The sequence below is a fragment of the Notamacropus eugenii genome, chromosome 1 (genome assembly GCF_028372415.1).
Source record: "Notamacropus eugenii isolate mMacEug1 chromosome 1, mMacEug1.pri_v2, whole genome shotgun sequence".
NCBI lineage: Eukaryota > Metazoa > Chordata > Mammalia > Diprotodontia > Macropodidae > Notamacropus > Notamacropus eugenii.
Genome location: NC_092872.1, coordinates 726,020,883 through 726,037,313, shown reverse-complemented (window position 1 = coordinate 726,037,313; position 16,431 = coordinate 726,020,883). Strand labels below are relative to the sequence as shown.

The 16,431-nt window shown below is 48.9% G+C and overlaps 1 protein-coding gene across 1 annotated transcript in view; it reads right to left on the bottom strand.

Annotated features, from left to right (window-relative positions):
• Positions 1 to 317: 317 nt before the first annotated feature.
• POLR1A (RNA polymerase I subunit A) overlaps positions 318 to 16,431 on the bottom strand; it is an 80,912-nt gene continuing 64,798 nt past the window's right edge. Inside the window, exons 28-34 of the mRNA XM_072636952.1 lie at positions 11,086 to 11,212; positions 10,251 to 10,361; positions 9,797 to 10,093; positions 8,773 to 8,973; positions 7,841 to 7,958; positions 2,385 to 2,549; positions 318 to 827 (exon numbers count right to left, since the gene is read on the bottom strand). Coding sequence (XP_072493053.1) covers positions 727 to 827; positions 2,385 to 2,549; positions 7,841 to 7,958; positions 8,773 to 8,973; positions 9,797 to 10,093; positions 10,251 to 10,361; positions 11,086 to 11,212 — 1,120 coding nt within the window. The 3' untranslated portion in view covers positions 318 to 726. The remainder of the gene's footprint in view (positions 828 to 2,384; positions 2,550 to 7,840; positions 7,959 to 8,772; positions 8,974 to 9,796; positions 10,094 to 10,250; positions 10,362 to 11,085; positions 11,213 to 16,431) is intronic.

Below are 16,431 nucleotides of genomic sequence, written 5' to 3'. Positions count from 1 at the left end.
TCACAGCCCAGGCAAACATGGGCCCACGGACCACAGCGTCCTTCCTTCTGCCCACATGCACGGCCTCCCCTCACCCCTTCCTGGACACAGCAGCAGCTGCTATTTGTGGATTTAGAAATCAGATCACTAAAAATACCAGGACAGTCCACAGGCAAGGCATGCACCACTTCCAGGAAAGATGAGAGTGTCACCTCTGAGGAACTGGACACCCTTTTCCGAACACTTGTCACCCATAAGCTTATGGGACAGCAAGGGGTAAGGCAGTCCTCCTCCTCGCCCTTAGAGATGCAGCCCCTTCTACGTTACAACACCTCATATCTATGAACTTCACATTTATTCTGAATACCCTTATCCATGCAGATGTTGTCTGTCCCACAGAAGGCAAGGTCTCTGAATCCCCAGAGCCGAGGCTGGCCCAGAGCTGGTGCTTAGTAGATTCTTCTTGATCGACTGAGCAACTGATGCTCATTTTCTGGATGAAGTCAAGATAGCAAAGAGAGGGCAAGAATTTGCTCCACAGTAACAGCAAATAGTGGGAGAGACTCTCTTCATGGGAACCATCCGGACAGCAGGAAGGGCACGATATGGCACCAGGCCCCGGCCTTTCCAAAGACTGTCCAGGTGTCCTTCCTGTGAGTAGGTGAGGTAGGTGCTGTAGTTCCCGTGCCCACTCCAGCCTCCATCTTCCCAGGCCATCTGTGCACACCAAAGAGGAGCGAGCTATGACTACCTCAGCGGCTGCTTGAGGTCAAACAGACCGGTTCCTCCCTTGACCACCTTCCCAACCACCAGGCAGGCAGAAGGGGACCTCAGCTCATCGTGGGCACCTGGCACAGACACAAGAGAGACACCCATTACTCCTGTTTGAGGACACACCCACAGGGCAGAGGCAATCAAGTCACAATTTAGCTAGCGCTCCTGCCTAGCTTCCCACCCCAAACGAAGAACTAGATTCCTTCGCGCCCTTTTGAAATTTCCACCCAGTCTGGGGAGTGACAGGGCAGGTTGGCTCTGCTGGACATTGGGGAGATGCTCTGGAGTAGGCCAAGGATGGAGAGCATGGCTGAGCATCAGGAGAAGCCATAGCCCCAGGGAGGTCACTGACTCCACTCACAGGGGAGGCTCTCTAGGAGAAACCCTTCCCACAAAAGACCCTGGGGGCAAGAGGCCCCTGGGATTTTAGGAATGGCCAGATAATGACTAGGATATTTGTATATTAATCTTGAGATGTCCCTTGCTCTCTGCCAGGCCCACCCATCAGGGCCCTGAGGCCAACGTGTTCTTTTGACACAGGAGGGGCCCTTTTCCCTGGGCTGCGGTGAAGGCACAGCTGGATCTAACAAAGTAGCTGCTGCTGATGACAGTTCACAGAAAACTTCAATTGATAAAGTATCTTATATATCAAGATGGGGAAACTGAGGCTGGGAGACCCTAAAGGACTTGTCCCTGGTCCACTCCAGGACTAAGGGCTAGCACTGACAGAGGGTGAAGAGCTGAGATACATCATCTTTTCTGAGCTTCACAACAGTGCTGGGAGAAGGGCACAACTTTTATTCCAATATTAAAGAAGAGAAAACTGGGACAGAGGTGAAGTGACTTGCCCAGGGTCACACAGCTGGGATGTCTCTGAAGACAGATTTGAACTTTGCCCTTCCTGAACCCACAGAGACTGAGTCCGCCTCTTCTGGAGCTCAAGTCTGGCCCTCTACAGAAGAGGCTGAGCCACCTGAAGCTGGGAGAGACCTGGGAGGTCACTGTAGTCCAACCACTCCATTCAGAGGAGAAGCTGAGCTGCAGGATGGCTGCACTGCCTGCGGCAGGCTGCCATGGGCAGGAGGCAGGTGGTGCCCTTTATCCCGCTGGTCCCAGGAAGGATGACTGACAGTCAGGAGAGCAGTCACATCCCCCACAAACTCTGATCAGACTCCGATCATATCGAGCTTAGTGAGAAAGGGGGAGTTCTCCAAAGGGATCCTCGAGTTTGTTAATACATCTCAAGAAGACTGCAGCTGCCTGCACCCTCCAGACAATACAAGGGGAGAAGGCAGGGACCTGTCCCATGTACCACCTTGTCTCCCAGAGCCCAGAACAGAGAGCCAGCTTGGTGGTCTCCTGCCCATTGGCTCCTCTGTGTACCCATGATTCAGCACACAGGCTCCTTCCCCTCCTGACTCCCTGCTGTTGGCTTGCCCCTGAGACTCAGATCAGATACCCCTTCTAAAGGAGGCTTTGCCCAGTCCCCCCCAAAGTGAGCACCAGCCATCCCCTCTGGATCAAGTTTGTCTTTCCTTTGGCTGAGAGCTCACTGAGGACAGGAAACATGCTGTCCATGCCCCCAGCATTTGGCATGGTGCCTGGTCCCGAGTGGGCTTGTAGCCACTGACCCATCATGGTTGCCTCCTTCAGGAATTTGAAGCTGGTCTCAAATGTCATCTGCTGCAGAGGTGAGGAGTTGGACTGAATCCCGAAGCGGTTCAGCGGTTTGTAAACGCCCTCAAAGCACATGTAATCGGCCACCAGGGAGAGGTGCCGGGGATCCACGGCGATGCCTGTGGGGAGTGAAGAAAATGGGGAAGGATTATCACAGAGCCTAGAGAGAGGGAAGGACATCCAACCTACGGCAAGCAAGATGGACTCATCCACATTTCTTTCACAAACTCTGGGGGGGGGGGGGGGGGGGGTTCCCCTCTCCCCTACTGGGCCATAAACTACTGCAGCCACACTAGGTGAGACATCCTGCTGAATGGCTTCCATCATTTCCAACCTGATCCATCTCTCTCTCTCTGTCTCTCTCTCATACATTCCACCTCCCCCCTCAGTTCCACCTCTTAGCCTCCTTATCTTCTCTGAAGCAAGCCCTGATCCTCCCCTTGGTAATGCCCTCTCCTTCCTCAAAGTAGCCTGGAGGTCTATACACGCATTGTATCCTGCCAAGAGAATATCAGCTCCTCCAGGGCAGGGACAGCTTCAGCTGCCACAGACCCTGACACACAGACATTTTTGTTGGAATGACTTAAAGAAATCCTATCCTCCAGATCACTTCAGCTATAAATGGAATCACAGACACAGAGAGGTGCAGCCTGAGGGAATATGGAAGGACTGAGGGTGCTGACTTTCTGCTATGCCCAGAAGCGCCATCTCCCGGTGCACTGGGTCACCTGGCCTTGGCGGTACCCATGCAACAGCTGAACAAGAGAACAGTAGGTTCTGTACCAATCTCAGTCACCAAGGGAGGCCGAACAAATAGAGAAATCTCAAGTCTCTGCCCACCAAGTGAACACACCTTGCTGCTTGGCATTAGAGAAAAGGCACATCCAGAGCCTTTGACCCTCAGAGCCACAAAGGGACCCAAACAAGACTCCTATGGACAACACCCCGCCCCCAAGCCTTGACCTCCAATGTCTCTACTGAGGAAGCAGCCTGACTCCAGAGCAACTGATTTCACTGGTGGACAGCTCCAGAGTCCTTACAAAGAGACAAAATGGAAAAAGCGTGCAATATCTCCCGCATTCCTTCTGGTTCTGCTCCCTCTCCTGACTCAAGAAAGGACGACAAAAACAGCGATGGAAAACACAGCATAGGATGAAAAGGGCCATAAACCTATAAAGGAGCTCCTAAGAAAAGAACATTCAAACCAAATGGATCACAAGTGAAATCTACCAAATATTTAAAGATCAACTAGTTCCAATATTAAATAAATTATCTGAAGTAACAAGCAAAGGAGTCCCACCAGACTCTCCTAATGAAACAAATAGGGTGCTGATACCTAAACCAGGAGGAGCAAAAAAGAGAAAATTTTAGACCAATTTCACCAATGAATATTGATGCAAAAATCCTAAATAAAATACAAGCTAGGAGATTATAGCAATATATCACCAACATTATACATTGTGACCAAGTGGGATTTATGCCAGGAATGTAGGGTTGGTTTAATTAATTATATTAATAACAAAAATCAACAAAAATTATATGATTATGTTAACAGATGCAGAAAAAGCCTGACAAAATCCAAGTCATTCCTAATAAAAACACATGAAAGCATAGACAAAAATGGATTTTTCCTTAAAATGGTAAGAAGCATCTGCCTAAAGCCATCAGCAAGCACTCTGTGTAATAGATATAAACTACCAGTCTTCCCAATAAGATGAGGAGAGAAGCAAGGACGCCCATCATCACCACTCTTATCACCACTGGTATCACCACCGATACCATCACCATTATCACCACCAATATCACCACCATTATTCAATACTGTGCTAGAAATGCTAGAAATCACAATATGAGAAGAAAAAGAAACTGAAGGAATCAGAATAGGCAATGAAAAAATAAAACTCTCTCTTTTTGCAAACAGTATGATGGCATACTCGGAAAACCCTAGAGATCTGAAACAATAATTTTAGCAAAACAGGATATAAAATAAATCCATGGAAATCATCAGCATTTCTATATATCACCAACAAAGCCCTGCAAGAAGAGATACTAAGAGATATTCCACTTAAAATTATTGTAGGCAATATAAAATACTTGGGAGTGCATACCTGCCAAGACAAACCCAGGAACTATAAGAACATAATTATAAAACACTTTTTATACAAATAAATTCAGATTTAAATAATTGAAGAAATATTAATTGCTCATGGGTGGGCTGAGCCAATATAATTAAAATTACAATTCTACCTAATCTACTTATTCAGTGCCATCCCAATTAAACGATCAAAAAATTATTTTATTGAGCTAGAAAAATAACAAAGTTCATTTGGAAGAAAAAAAGGTTAAGAATATCAAAGGAATTAATGAAAAAAATGTAAAGGGAGGAGGGTTAGCAGAACCAGATCTTAAAGTGTATTATAAGATGGTAATTATCAAAATTACCTGGTACTGACTATGAAATAGAAAGGTGGATCAGTGAAAAAGAGTAGATATACAATATGCAGTAGCAAATGATTATAGTAACCTTGTGTTTGATTATACTTATCAAAGATTATAAAGATTTAAGCTTTTGGGATAAGAATTCACTATGTGGTAAAGAATAAAAATTGTTGGGAAAACTGAAAAGCAGTCTGGCAGAAACTAGGTATAGAACAATATCTTACACCATTTATCAAGAGAAGGCCAAAATGAATACATGGCCCGGACATCAAGGGAGATACCATATTAAGTAAATTAGAAAAACACAGGACATATTACCTATCAGATTTATGGAGAAGAATTTATGAATAAACACGAGATAAACAAGTATTGTGGGAGGTAAAATGCATAAAAATTTAAAAGCTCTTGTAGAAAGAAAACCAATTTAGCCAAGATTAAAAGGAAAGAAAAAATCACTTTCATAGTTAGTATTTGGATAAAGACCTCGTATCTCAAATATATAGAGAACTGAGTCAAATTTCTAAGAATATAAGCCATTCCTCAATTGATAAATGGTCAAAAGATACGAACAGGCAGTGATTGGAAGAAAAAAGATCAACTACAATCATATAAAAAATGCTCTAAATCATTAATTATTAGAGAAATGCAAATTAAGAATTCTAAGGTACTATCTCATACCTATCAGATTAGCTACAATGAAAAGAGGAAAATGACAAATGCTGGAAATGTGGGAAAACTGGGATACAATACACTGTTGGTGGAAATGTGAACTGATCCAGCCATCTGGGACACCAATTTGGAGTTATGACCAAAGAGATAAAACTGTGCAGAATCACTGCCCCAGCATTAGGTCTGTTTCCCAAAGGTGATCAGGGAAAAAGGAAAAGAACACATATGCCCTAAAGTATTTACAGTAATTCTCTTTGTGGTGCCAAAGAACTAGAATTTGGGGGGATGCCCATCCTTTGGGGAATGGCTGAATAAGCTATGGTATGTGATTGTGCTGTAAGAAATTATGAAGAGACTGGTTTTAGAAAAACATGGGAAATCTTGCATGAAGTAATGGAGTGAAATGAGCAGAAGCAAAAGGAGCAGGACAACTGAGGATCACAACAGGAACATTCAGATCAGCTTGGAAGGAAGACGCGCTCTACTCCCAGAGAAAGAACTGACATACATACACCATATGGTTCCATGCATATACATGTATCAAACGGGGGTGAGGAGGGAGGGAGGGAACTCAAAAACTTGAAATGCAATTAAACAAATAACCAAAAAATCAAACAGCCAACAAAAAAATTTTAAAGAAAAAAAAGGAAGGGGGGAAAGTTAGTTTAGGAAAACCAACCAACGTACCCAAAGAAAGAGATAAAGGAAAAAATAGTGAAGGGGGCCAGGGGCTCGGAGGCCACTCCCACCTGTGCACCTTGGGTACTCAGAAAGCAGAAGACAAGGCATGTGGTGAACAGAATCCCCGACACAGAAAATGGCTCAACATTAAGAGCCAGCAGCATGGGCATCACTTCACAACCCCTGGGGCATAAGGCCAGATTAATAAAAGCTCCTGTGACACACGGGATGACACACATCCCTTTGTTCAGTGATACACTGAGGATTAACAGCTACAAGATGGCAAACAGCAGTGCCCCCTGCCCACTCCAGGACGTCCTGTTCAAGAGGATTACTTGAGGGTCAGGGGAATTTGGCAGATTTTTCTGGGGCAGCCACTGACCCCAGAATGTCACCCGAGGTCTTCCCTCTCCAGGAGATTACAGAATCCCAAAATGGGGAGGGACCTCCAGAACATCCATTCCAACCAGTCCTAGACAGGCCAAGGACAGTAGTCACAACATTCCTCACAGGGAATTGCTCACGTCCAGTCTTCACGTGAAGACGCCTGAAGAGAAAGAACCCAACCCACTGGCTAATGTGGTCTTTTTCACTTGAAGACAGATCTCTAATCATGGCCTAATTCTTCTTCACACTGAGTCTATCAGGTGCTCTTGGTCGTATTGGCTAAGGCCAATAAGAATGAGAATCTATTTGCCTCACGATAGCCCTCTGACACACAAAAGCTCTCTTCTGCACAGCCTCCTACTGTCCCAAGTCTAAGAGAGACTGGCTTGGTCATCTACACAGGAAAAACCACCTGAATCAATCAATCAATCAATAATCATTGACTACAAAGACTTTAAGAGGAATAATTCACATGGCCCAGGCATGACATGTAGATGGATGGGCAACTTTGCTGCTACAAAGGTCCATCTTTTATATACTGATTTTCTAACTAATTCTATAGAAGATTTACATCTATTACCTGTTGATACTATACAGTCCTGATTCAGGGAACACTGTGACCTCAGGAGATCTAAAGTTCTGGGTGACCTGAAGGTCAAAATGCATAGTGGGTATGAGTGGCTACTGTACATCACCTTTGATGACTTCTGGATAAGAAGCAGCATGACACAGGTGGCCAGCAGAAAAGATGGGCCTGTTACACAGCCAAAGCGATGCCCTAGCGGGGTACTGTGCCCATGGAATACTAGAAACCCTTACTGAGGTGGCAGCTGCTCCACGGAATGTTTACAGAAGACTACAGGGTGAGAGGTTACATATGGGCTGTTATCTGTCTTGAGGAAGGGAGCACTACACTGAGATCCTGGAGTCATGGCTACACTGCTTTTACTTGGGGATAGTACCTGAAAGCCTGCAATGGTACCAGCCTGTCAAAGACACCCATCCTCAGTGAGACAACTCTAGGACAATTCAGGGAATGTGGGCTGCTGAAGGCCCTCCACGGCCCACCCAGATGCTGTTGCTCTTCCATGCACTTTCATGCATCCAAAATGACAACTTCCCTTCACTAAAGCTGGACAGAGAGCTCTTCCACACCTTCTCCCCTGCTTCCAAGGCCCCAAGGTGCATTTTTAAAACAGCAGAGACCCCAGATGTCACCAGGAAAGCATCTTACCATATACAGCAAACACATCTTTGATCTCCTTCTCAATCACCCGCAGGGCAGCCTCGATGCCATACGTGTTTGCCATGGCATGGATATCATTGGAATAGACACGGCTAAGGTCCAAGACCTACCAAGAGGAAGGAAGGAAATTATCTGTCAGTGACCAGCCTCAACTCTCCACCCTCAACCCTGGAGATTCTACGCTTTCATTCTTAGGTCATTATGTCAGGGAGCAGGCTAGAGCCAGAGTGACAATACCTGGAAGGCGTGTGCGTGCGCACATACTCACTCACTCACTCCTGCTGACTACAAGCTAGCCAAGGCCTCAGAATGACTCAATACCAAGAGGGCTGTTTGTGTTTTCTAACTCGTAAAACTGATTAGTTTGAAGAAAAGTTTCCCTGGAGAAGCCACAAGCCAGGTTCCATAATGGAGGTATTTCCAACTCCCCTGCGCCCTGCCAGGTGCACATGCAGCAGGACACTCTCAGACACCAACCCTCGAGAAGATCTTGATTTCAGGGTCTAAGAGCAGCCCTGGGTGGTTCTGGCTGCTTGTTTCAGCGGGGCCTGGGCTGAGCATGTTCTGTGGCCCTCAGTGTGGCTTGGAAGAAGTCTGATGGACACTTAACTTAAATATATAACCTGAGGAACATGAAACAACCCCCCCTCCCAACTGGGGTGCAGAGGCTCTGAACAATGCTCTCTCGCCCCCCCCCCCCTTCCTGGGCTAGCAGAGTCTGCTAGGTTGGCAAGCAGTTCCAGTCCTTGGGCTTGAGAAGAAACTGAGGTAGCAGACTCAGAGGGTGGAATAAAAAGGGCTGCCCTGGAAGCAAGGCCCCGCAAGTGGAGGCTCCTGGTGCTGGGAGACTGGGGGGAGCACCTGTGGGCCCTCTCAGACCCCACACCAAGGGGCAGGATGAGGGCAGCAGCCCCACGTACATCTGCATATTTGAACAGCTCTGGCAGGTTGATGCCCTCTGTGTTCAGGACGACCTCCTTCTCCTGTTTCTTGTTGGTGGTGTCACTGAGGAGGCAGCGTGTGATCCCCCTGGTTTCGTAGACAACAGCACTGTGGGCCAAGGAAACCACCAGTGAGCACAGGTCAAAGTGCACCTTCATCAGCGGCAGCTTCAGGGTTACCTGGAAAGAAGGCAGGCCCAGGAGCACAGGTGAGGCCTGGGGCTCAAACACATACAGAGACTGCAGATCTGGGTCAGCGGCTAGAGGTCTGGGGGGTAGGGTGGGAGAAGAAGTAGGAGTGCCTGAGACATTCAAGAGACAACTGAGGCTCCCAGGGAGCCAAGGACTTGCTGTTCAAACCTGACCGGTTCACTCTTCTCCTGGCTCCAGGGTTTGGGAAGCCTCGGAGAGGGGAAGCAGGCAGGGCACTGGAGAGACATTAGTTTCTCTGAGGGCATCAAGATGGAAGGTGTGAAAGGGAAAGGCCCAATGACTCTAATGCAGAAAGCCTCTACCTGGACACTCTCTATGAGTGGGGGGGGGGGGGCACCTCACCTCTGAGAAAGCAGCCAGCCAGCCACTTCCCTGCTCTCCGTCCCCACTGGCCTTGCCCAGCCCATGCTCAGGACACCGTGGCCTCACGTCCCACACTCCAAGGTCTCTCTCCCTTCATTGCTGAAGGTTTGTCTGAGCCCTCTGGAGAGGTCAACACTCCTGGTCATCTCTCTGCACAGCCCCCAAGGGGCTACACTTCAGTCCTCACCTCTATCCCCAGACCAAGCATTTCTAAGAATTTATCATGGGTTTGAATCCTGCCCTGGAACTGACTCCCTGTGTTATCCTGGGCCAGTGGCTTCCTCCTGGGGCTCACCAGAATGAGTAGCTTGGGCTGGACGGCCTCCTTGGGACTGCCCAATCAAAGGCTGGGAGAATCCTTCGAGGTCTCACACAGAGCTCAACCCAGGGTCTCTGTTCTACCCTCCCCAATCCCCAGCACTCCTACCTCACACCACAGGCCCTCCTCCACATCCAATGTGTAATCCTGGATGGATGAGTGGATGTTCCGGACAGCCTGGACCCTCCGCTCCACTTCTGGCCCAGAGAGCCCAGGCCTGTGTGCCCGCTTCTTGCTAGGCACCAGTGAAGAAGGCTCTGGCTGCTCAGTCTCCGGGCCTTGGCTACCCTCCTCCTGAGGGGGCCCCGGTTCAGGGCTGCTGCCTTCCGCATTAGTGTCCTCCTCTTGCTCGTTCTCATCTTCATTCTCCTCTTCCAGCTCCTCTTCCTCACTCTCATAATCTACCTGGGTACGAACAGAGGCCACAAAGGCGAATCAGTGAGTTGGGGGCTGAGGGAGGGGTCTGCGCCCCAGGAGCCCCCATGCCTCAGGCCAGCAGCCATCTAGTGCTTGCTACCCCCGGCATGTCTGTGCTTGCAGATCTGTGCCTTCTGTCCCTTACTTCTTCCTCCTGCTTCTTCTTCCATTTCTTATCTGTGGCATCAGCGTCTCCCTCTTCAGCGTTGTCATCAACAATCTGTTCTTCCCCTTCATTGTCACCGTCCCGATCCTCCTGTAGCAGGGATGTAGGACGCTAAGCCCAGAGCTGCCCACAGAGGAAGGGCTCCATCTTCAACCCAGGCTCCTCAATTCTTTCCCCCAACCCAATCCCCTTTACAGTTCCCTTAGGAAAAGCAACATTAAGCACCCTCCCAACAAGATGACGCAGGAAGAAAAAACCACTTGCTCCAATAAAGACTTCCATCCAGCCAACAGCCCTAGGAGAACATCATCCCCACATCCCACTCCTCATCTCCTGGACTTCCACACCCAGAGGGCTCTTCCTGCCTCCAATGGAGTCCTTCTGAGCTCAACTCGTCTCTGTGGCTGACTCTCCCATTCAGCATGCTCTCTGACCATCCCCCAAAGCCCTCAACTCTACCTCTGCAGACCCTACTGATCTGAATAACTGTGCAAACAGCATGAAAGGTCCTTGAGGATGGGGACCGTCCTTGTACCCCAAGGATTAGCATAGTGCCTGACACAGAAACAGGACTGAATGAATCCAGAGGAGGGGCCCCTGCTCGTGGGCTCAGACTAGAAAAGGCCCCAGAGGGAGAGGGGGCACTCAAGGATCTCTGCATCGGCTTCCCCCTCGAGGCTGTGAACCCCAGGTGAAGGCAGCTCCTTGTTCTGGCTGACAGGAGATTCCCAGACACACCCCTCCCTGCCCCGCCCCTTGCCCCCAGAGCTCTCTCTGCCCACCTGCTCCTCAGAGGGGCCCCTCATGCACTCACCCGACTTCCCGGCATCTCCCCACCGCCATCCAGGTCCTGCTGAGTCGCCTTCCGAGTGCTCACGGCTTTGAAGGATGACGCTTTGCTGCTCTTCCTTCTGATGGCCTCCAGCAGCAGCTTAATGAACCTGAGGAGGACAGGAGGCAAGAGAAGGGCCACCATCAGCACAGGCCCCAGTCTGCTCTGTCCGAGAACTCCCACCCCCAACCCCACCCCAACATGATGAATCCACAGCTCCTGTGGCTGGCCCTGACCTGGAGTCTACAGCCAAGGAGGCCGCACGCAGCTCTTCAGGGTCATGGGCTGGGTGCTGGGTGTGCCATCCTGGGGCCAAGGCCCCGACAGCCAGTCACCAGCAAGCTGCCCCTAAAAGCTCTTAATGCTTGTTCTGCATCACACAGTAAAGGGTAGCATGGCGAAGAGACCAAGGGCAGGCCCTGAGTGCCAATCTGGCCTCAGACATCTCCTTGCTCCTCATTCATCCTAGCCTCTGCTTAGGGAGCTCCCCAGGGGCTTCTCTGCTCACATTTAAACATCCTGTTTAGCTCTTTGAGGCTCTAACCTATTTTTCCAAACTTACTGCTTTTCTCTGCTTCAGCCTGAGTGGCTTTCTTGTCATTCCTCTTCCACCGTCTCCAAATTTTTGTATAAGCTGTGCCCTTGGGCCTGGAGTTTGCTCCCCCCAAACTCAGGAATCCCTAATTTCCTTCAGAGATCAGATCATGGGTCACTTCCCACGCAAGGCCTTTCCATCTCCCCCAGAGGTCAGTTATTGTTCAGTTGTGTCCAACTCCTTGTGACCCCACAGACCACAGCACAACAATACTGTCCATGCGGCCTCCTTGGCAAAAATACTGGAGTGGTTTGCCATTTCCTTCTCCACTGAACTGAGGTAAACAGGGTTCAGTGACTTCCCCAGGGTCACATAGCTAAGAAAAGTCTGAGGCCATACTGGAACTCAAGTATTCCTGACCCCAGGCGGGGCCAATGAGTCACCCTGCCGAGTGAACTGTGATCACAGTAATTATTTTTATGAGAGGCAGCCAGGACGCACTGGGTAGGGTGCTAGACGTTTAAGAGCTGTCACAGGGAGAAGGAGAAAGGCAGTGAATGAGCATGTATACAGCACCTGCCATATGCTTTTTCCTTACATAAATGACTTCACTTGATCTGCACAACAACCCAGAGAGGCAGGCAGTCAGCCTTGGCCTCTCTGACCCTCTCGGGGACTGTACCTGGCATTTCAGCAGTATGAGGAGCCCCCTCCAACAGTGCCACAGGCATCTTTCTAGTCTTAGAGGCAGCCTGGAGCACTGAGGTGACCCCCTGGGAGTCTCAAAGGCCACCCTGGCCTCAAAGTCAGGTCTCTGTCCATAACCCACGCTGCACTCCATGATACACACAAATGTTCAGCTATCCTTATGATACATTTTTTAAAAAGGAGATAAGACTCCTTTCCCCAGAGATAAAGGCTTATTAGGTTTTCCTCTGGCATTGGGCATTGAGACAATTATTTCAAGGATAAGTTAAGTGTTGGAAAGCAAGAAGAACCTTTCCTGAGCCTAACTGAAGGCTTGCTGGGGCAGGCCTTGGATGTACAGCCCTTTACTGGCAGTATCAGACACATCCCTCACCCAGCTGGCAGGTCAAGCGACTGGTCTTGAATCTGCAAATTTCTCCTTTATTAATCACTGGTCTAAGTAGCTACTAAGCCCTATAAACAACTTTAAAGAAGCTTTTAAGGTTTTTTAAAAAATTAATCTCTAAAGAGTTAAGTGCTTTAAAAATATAAAAAGTTAGAATCAAAATGACATGCTCATCTCAAATCATACCAAAGGAAAAAATGATTGTAGGACAAGGCCAATCACTTTGATAATACAAAAATAAAAAACATTTGGTATGATGAGAAACAAGATAAAACAGCCAAAAAGAGAAGAGACAGAAGAAAAATGTTCACCATGAAAAAATATATTTGAAAAAAATGTTCAACCTCCTGACCAGAGAAATGTAGATTACTCTCTGACAACTTGACAACACCTCCACCCTGTGACCGCCGCAGCTGCCTCCCCCAAATGGTGAGGTCTTCTCCAGAACCTCCATCTGAGTACATACCACATACTGAGCCAGCCATGGCGACTTCCATTCTGGCTGGTCTTTGGCCCTCTGGACCACTTCCCTATGTTCTGGCTCCCGCATTTGCCTCTTTCATCTCCTTATTATTTCATCTTTTTCTTTTCCCATTAGAACAGACACTCCTGAGGGCAGGGACTATACTCCTAGTGCTTAATGAATGGTGTATCTATCTCTCTGTCTACTTTGGGGGCCATTTGATCATTCTGGAAAGTGCCCCAGACGCGGAAATCACCAGGTCAGTCCCAGCCTTCAGTCCTGTCTCACATCTGAGAACACAGCCACAGGCCATCATGCAAAGATGCTCCTTGCTGCCCTGAAGCAGCAGAGAACAGGATGGCCCACGTGTCACAAGAGTCAGATGTTTGGCAATTCGATGGGATGGGGACGACGCTGCCAATGAGAACAACGTGAACTACACAGAAAAGATCTACGAGAAACTGAGAAAGAGAGAAAAGCAGAATTCAGAGAACTTCTATATGCACATGACTGCAGTTATTACTGGGAAAAATGTATCCAGAAACATGCAGACATACACAAGCATAAGGCCCAGCACAGGGAATGAGAACGTCCTGATGAATCATTTACACGCATATGCTTCTATATCATGTGATGAGATGACTCATCTAAAAAGCCATCAGCCAACTTTATAGGACCATTGAAATGACAATCTTTACAAGAGGCGGGCGGGGCAGGGGTGCCTTCCATTATACACACAGACATGCACATATACATATACATATATATATATATATATATATATATACACATACATACACACACTGATTAAACAAAAATTTATAGGAGTCAGAGCTGGTACCATGGAGGTATGGGCCTGCCTGGGCTCAGGGAGTGGCAGACTTGATCTCTTCAACTGAGCTGGACAAACTTTTATTCAGCATACACAACATGCGGAAGACTGCAGGTGAGAGGACAGAGATACAAGCATGAAAAATGGTCCCTACCCTCAAGGAATTTGCCCTGTGGCAGGGCGTCCAAGCCCTGGAGGAAGAAAAGGACTCCACAGGTGGGGTGGGCAGGGTGGGGGGGCACAGAGGGAGACTCTGCAATTCCACTGGGTGAATATTAGCAGAAGCCTGGGCTACACACATGAAGTAACATAAGGAATGAAATCAGCTACGTAAGGTTGAAATGACATGCCTGAGATGAAGGGGCTGAAAGCTCTCCCATGAACAATCCTAGGCCAGCTCAAAGCCCTGTTATAGTGAGCACTCCCGAAGGCCAGGCCCAGTGGGACACAGAAGGAGCAGGCAGCCTGGCAGGGAAGGTGGACGTGCAGTAACAGGTGATCAGTGGGCACATGCCATGGCATATCAGAGTCAAAGCAGTAAATGTCTGTTAATTCCAATTAAGCTGAAAAGTGGATGAGACCAAGAGCAAGCCCGGGGGCAGGGAGAGATGGGGAGTGCTTCCCATAGGACTTGTGACGTCAGAACTTGATCCAGGCCTTGAAGCAGAGGTGGAGACATGGTGGTCTTTGTGGTGGGCAGAGACAATGAGAGGAGGTGGGAAAGCCTGGCATGTACATGGGGAATGGCAGAGAGTATCACTTGGAAATGTTAGCTGGAGCTGCAAGGGGCACATAAGAAGGGGAGGCTTCCAACTCCTTGAGGCACCCACAAAGTCTCCAAGCAGGTGAATGAAAGGAACAGAGCAGTGTCTCAGGGAGATTCCTCTGGCCACGATGTCCAGGAGGGAGGAGGGCAGGGTATAACAGAGACTAGAGGACTCCTGCACAGGGACAGGTGAGAGACTGTGGGAACCTGATCTGGGGAAAGAGAAAAGGAAGAGGGAAAGCACCAGATGGTGTTCTTGGGGGGCTTGGTTCTAGAAGATGCCAGCCAGAAGTCAAGCTGTCCAGCAGGCAGAGGGAAATGTGGGCCTGGAGAGAAGGCTCTGGCAGTTACCAGCACAGAAGAGGCAGCTGGAGCCAGAGTGAAGAGCGAGAAAAAGGTAGCAAAGGAGACAGGAGCAGCGTGGGGTAGGAAAACTAGGAAAGTCTAGTCTAAGAGAAGTCAAGGAAAGAGAGTTTCAAGAAGAGGGAAAAGGCAGGGTAAGGGAAGGGGGTGTTGTCCATCAGTATCAAGCGCTGCCCAGAGGTCAAGGAAGCAGAAGTCTGAGACAGCTTGCTGGGTCTAGTGATCAGGAGATTGCTGGTGCTGTAAAGGGAGTAGGTGTAACAAAGGAGTGAGATGGGCGAGGGGGGGAGTCGGGCAAGTCCAGGCACATAAGGAATTATGGGACATGGAGCATCCAAACCCGGAGCCTCCACTGGCAAGGGTGGATTTGGAGTGGGAAGGGAACACTGAAATGACTGCAGACGGGGGATGCCATGGGGGACCCCAGGGCCAGGGGTCAAACTCAGTCTCTGACTCCAAGCTCATTCCTCAGAGCCCTCTGAAGGCTGAATAAACAGCACATCTACTGCCTCTCCAGGTGACTGTTTGAATGCCCAGTGGTGCAGCTGTGATGAGTAAAAGACAAGTTCATTTACAAGCCAAAAAAGTGCAAGCCCCAGGTACTCAGAATAAATGCTGGGGGTTGCCATGGGCGGATGGAAGCAGGGGGTACCAAGGAAGGGCCTCTGGTTCTGAGTCCAAAGTCAGCCTCTGACAACCCTTCCCAGTGTGCCTGGAGACAAGTCCCTTCAGCCAATGGGCCTCAGTCACCTCCTCTATAACATGGGAGGGAGAGAGAGCAGGACTAGATGGCCCGAAGTACCAGATCTAGGTCTGGGATTGTGAGAACTACAGGGTTGGGCAGGAACTCAGGAAGACTCGTGGAATCTGCCCTCGTCTGTGACTTTGGGCAAGTCTGGCGCAACTCTCTGAGGCGATCGGTAATAGCAGTAGCTTCTCTGTATCAGAGGAGGGAATACCCACCCGTACCAACTTCCCACATGGATGAAATCACATCTCCAGACCTGCCTCCTCATAAGCTCTAGAATTCCAGACACTGGTCAGGCATGGGGGATACAAAGGCAAAACTGAAAGTCCCTGCCCAATGTGTAGAGAGGACATCCCCATTAGAAAGCACAAAGCACATGGGCTTCACTTGCGTGTCCTATCCTGTCCCTGCCACATAGCACAAGGAAGCACATAAGCCAAGCCTCATGCACACCAAGGCCATGATAGCTGGGGCTTCTCTAAGAAGATGGGTGAGTATACTTTTTATGTAGAGGGAGTCACCATAACT